At 34.6% G+C, this 3114-nt stretch overlaps 1 protein-coding gene across 1 annotated transcript; it reads right to left on the reverse strand.

Annotated features, from left to right (window-relative positions):
• Positions 1-323: 323 nt before the first annotated feature.
• LOC134249309 (proton myo-inositol cotransporter-like) lies at positions 324-2914 on the reverse strand. The gene is made up of 5 exons (XM_062731671.1): positions 2797-2914; positions 2462-2576; positions 1686-1927; positions 1306-1458; positions 324-974 (listed from the first exon to the last, which is right to left on the reverse strand). The coding sequence occupies exons 1-5, from the start codon at positions 2912-2914 to the stop codon at positions 748-750; spliced, it is 855 nt and encodes a 284-aa protein (XP_062587655.1). The 3' UTR covers positions 324-747.
• Between the last annotated feature and the right edge of the window lie 200 nt (positions 2915-3114).

The following is a 3114-nucleotide window of genomic DNA, read 5'->3' on the forward strand; positions in this document are numbered from 1 at the left end:
AGATTTACGTCACCAGCACTGGAATGGAAACTGATGTGATTAATGGCGTGTCCGTGGGGATACAGTGTGAGCTGCTTCCTGACGGCTGTGATTGTAAATTAGAGGACCCAGAGAGCCAGGACAGCTTCCATAGCGTGGCGTCTGACCTTCATTTAGAAAACACTGATCAAAATGATGTAAAACAAACTTATCATCTTCGATCCAGGAAAAAGATTTAAATTTAACTCAGTTTGTTAAAAAATCAGTAAACGAGCTTAATATAACAATAAATTGTTTAATATAAAAACATTTGCATTGTACTTTTCAATCCTAGTGTCTTTAACTTATTTACAATTTTCAATTTGATAATGACAACATGCCTACTAATTAACAATTGTAAATTAGTTAAAGGCTCTAGTATATTTATTACATGAAATTTATAGAAATAAAAATGCTGAATTTAGATTAAATAAATGCATTTCTTGTTTTTCAGGTGCACCAATTGAAAAGGGGTGGGAAATTGTTTAAACTTGTTCTGTTATTCCTGTATCACGTGATTTGTTTCAATTAATTTCTAGTTATGTCATTTACACTTGTCTCATAAATTCACAGTGATTATATTTCATCTACATCTTTCATCTACGATCGCAAAATCCAACGATTTTTTTTGATAGCGGTTTGTGATGCCTTTGGTCTTTCTCATCTCATCAATCAAGATATTGTACTTTCCATAACGGTTAATGCAATAACAGAGCTGCTCAAACATTCTCAGTCTGGTGAATCAATTTCAGACTCCCTGCCGTCTCTATTTAGTCCACGTATGTGAACATACTGTATATTTTCCACGTTATAGTCAATTTTGGGGCCTGTACCACACCAAGGTCTTGCAAACAAACCTTCCACTTCTTCAAGAGTTTTTCCTTTGGTTTCAGGTAGGAATAACACCAACACAATAAGGCCAATTAAAGCAAGTCCGCTATACAGCCAAAATGTGCCTTTCAAAAAAAGGTTTTAAATTGGTTAAAGGAGACATTTAAAAAAATTATCTGTCCTTGACCTAAAGATAACATAAACCTTTTCATAGGCGTCGGAACTAACCCCCCCCCCCCCCACACACACGCACACTTTTTTTGCAAATATATATTATTGGTACTGAAAATTAGGGTTTACCTTTTTTTGTTGGCTTAGCCCCTCCCCCCTTTCAATTTGCTTCCGACGCCTATGATTTTAATACTGCTTTTACATATGTAATAAAGTAATAGTCATGATATCTTCTATATCAAAATTCAAGTTACTTGGTAAAATTTTAAAAAAAAAGTTTCATACCAAACCGTGTGAGTGCTTGAGTTAAGCTTAAAAAAGACATAGACATGGCGAGGTTAACTGTCCAGTTTGTGAATGTGGACGCCGCATTGCCCGCGCTTCTAGCCCAGGAAGGGTAAATTTCTGAATTGATTGTCCAAGGCATTGGTCCCATACCTAAAATGTAATTTATTTACTTCATAATTACATGTACTTGCTTTTAGATGAATTCATTCAAAACTGCAGTAAAAGACATAACTTAATGTTCATTGATACTCCGATAAGAGAGAGAAATAAGACAAATGTCCATTGAAATGTCTTCATTGTTCAATTTTGTCCCGCAATTTATGCTTTATTAAATAAAACGTCTTTTGAAAAAAAAAAAAGAATTAAAGCATGATTACCTGGAGCAAAGAACATGAGGTAAGCAACCAGGCCTATCATTGGCATCCAGTAAAACTTTGTAGGACAGTAGTCATAAGCCCACGTAAGATCTCCTTCTAAATGAGTATCGTTACACCGACCAGCTACAGCCTTAAAAGGCTCATCATAGTTTGCTCTCAAGCACGTCCCATTTTCTGGTCCATTGTCAGAGTCAATGTAACAGTAGCCACAGTTTAAGTCCCGCATGCATGAATTACAGTCTCTGTAAAATATTAGAACCACACACTTGTAGGAAATGAATATTGTGAAGCGCCACAAGGAGAAGTAAAATGAAATTGATTCTTTAATTTTTTCTGAAGACAGTAGAACCCGTCTCAGAAAAATTATGTATGATATTATACATATAATTAAAGCAATCTTAAGGATGGATGAAGCAAACCAAAATTAGATGCCTGGATTGGTATATATTTTTGGACGTATTTTGGATGTTAATGATGCAAATTAAAAAAAATCTAAAATATTAAGAAACTCCCATTTTTTAGAGACTTCAAATGAAATCAAAGTCTTAATTTACCATGGCAAGTAATATTCAAGATTTTTTTTTAAAAGTTTGCTTCTTCTTTCTTTAAGATATAATCTTGGGCCCTGTTTTATTCAGCTAAACTATATACGATTTTAGTACATTCCTGTTAATCATTTCCCAAAGTGTCCTGATCAAGTCAGTTTTCTCTTCCATATTTCGCCAATCAGTGGACCCTTAGTTTCAAAAAAGTTTGACATGTGGACCCTGACTCACAAATATGTTTGACATTTGGAAATCGTTGCAGTCTGTTCTCTTAGCGTAATAGGAGTCGTGTTCATTGCAGAGAGTTGAAACCCAATGGCTAACCAAGCTAGACTCACAATTGCCCCTAAAACAAAGTCAGTATGAATTAACTTTTGACAGCAATACTACTTTGACAAAATCACCTCAATGACACATTGAACATGTTTATGTTGAGTATTCATGAGATTAAGTAACATTTTGAATCGAAGAGTTTGTTTAGTCAAAAGTTCACTGAATTTATTGCTCTCAAACTGAAAGTCAAGACTCACTATGAAAAATTTAAATAATTTGCTTTTATGTTAAACCTATAAGACTGCCAAGTGTTAGCGCTCTTCTACCAATCCTCTCCACCAAGAATAGCCCATGTTGTAACGAAATTAACTGCTGCCGTAAAGGCTGACAACCAAATGGTGCTTGGTCCATCCCCCCGGACACCGGACATCCGTATTATTGTGGCACTGTAATACCTAATGGAGCAAAGATCGGTAATGTTATTCAAAGAAATGTAAATAATTTTACTTGAAAGCAGGTTGTTTTAAACAATATACTATGGTTTGATATTTTTTTTTTGTTAGAATAACCATTTCTGATGTTAATGTGGTTTAACAAGAGCTCATTATTAG

The sequence above is a fragment of the Saccostrea cucullata genome, unplaced genomic scaffold (assembly GCF_032062105.1).
Source record: "Saccostrea cucullata isolate Sc308-1 unplaced genomic scaffold, CSIRO_AGI_Scuc_v1 ctg17343, whole genome shotgun sequence".
NCBI classification, from domain to species: domain Eukaryota; kingdom Metazoa; phylum Mollusca; class Bivalvia; order Ostreida; family Ostreidae; genus Saccostrea; species Saccostrea cuccullata.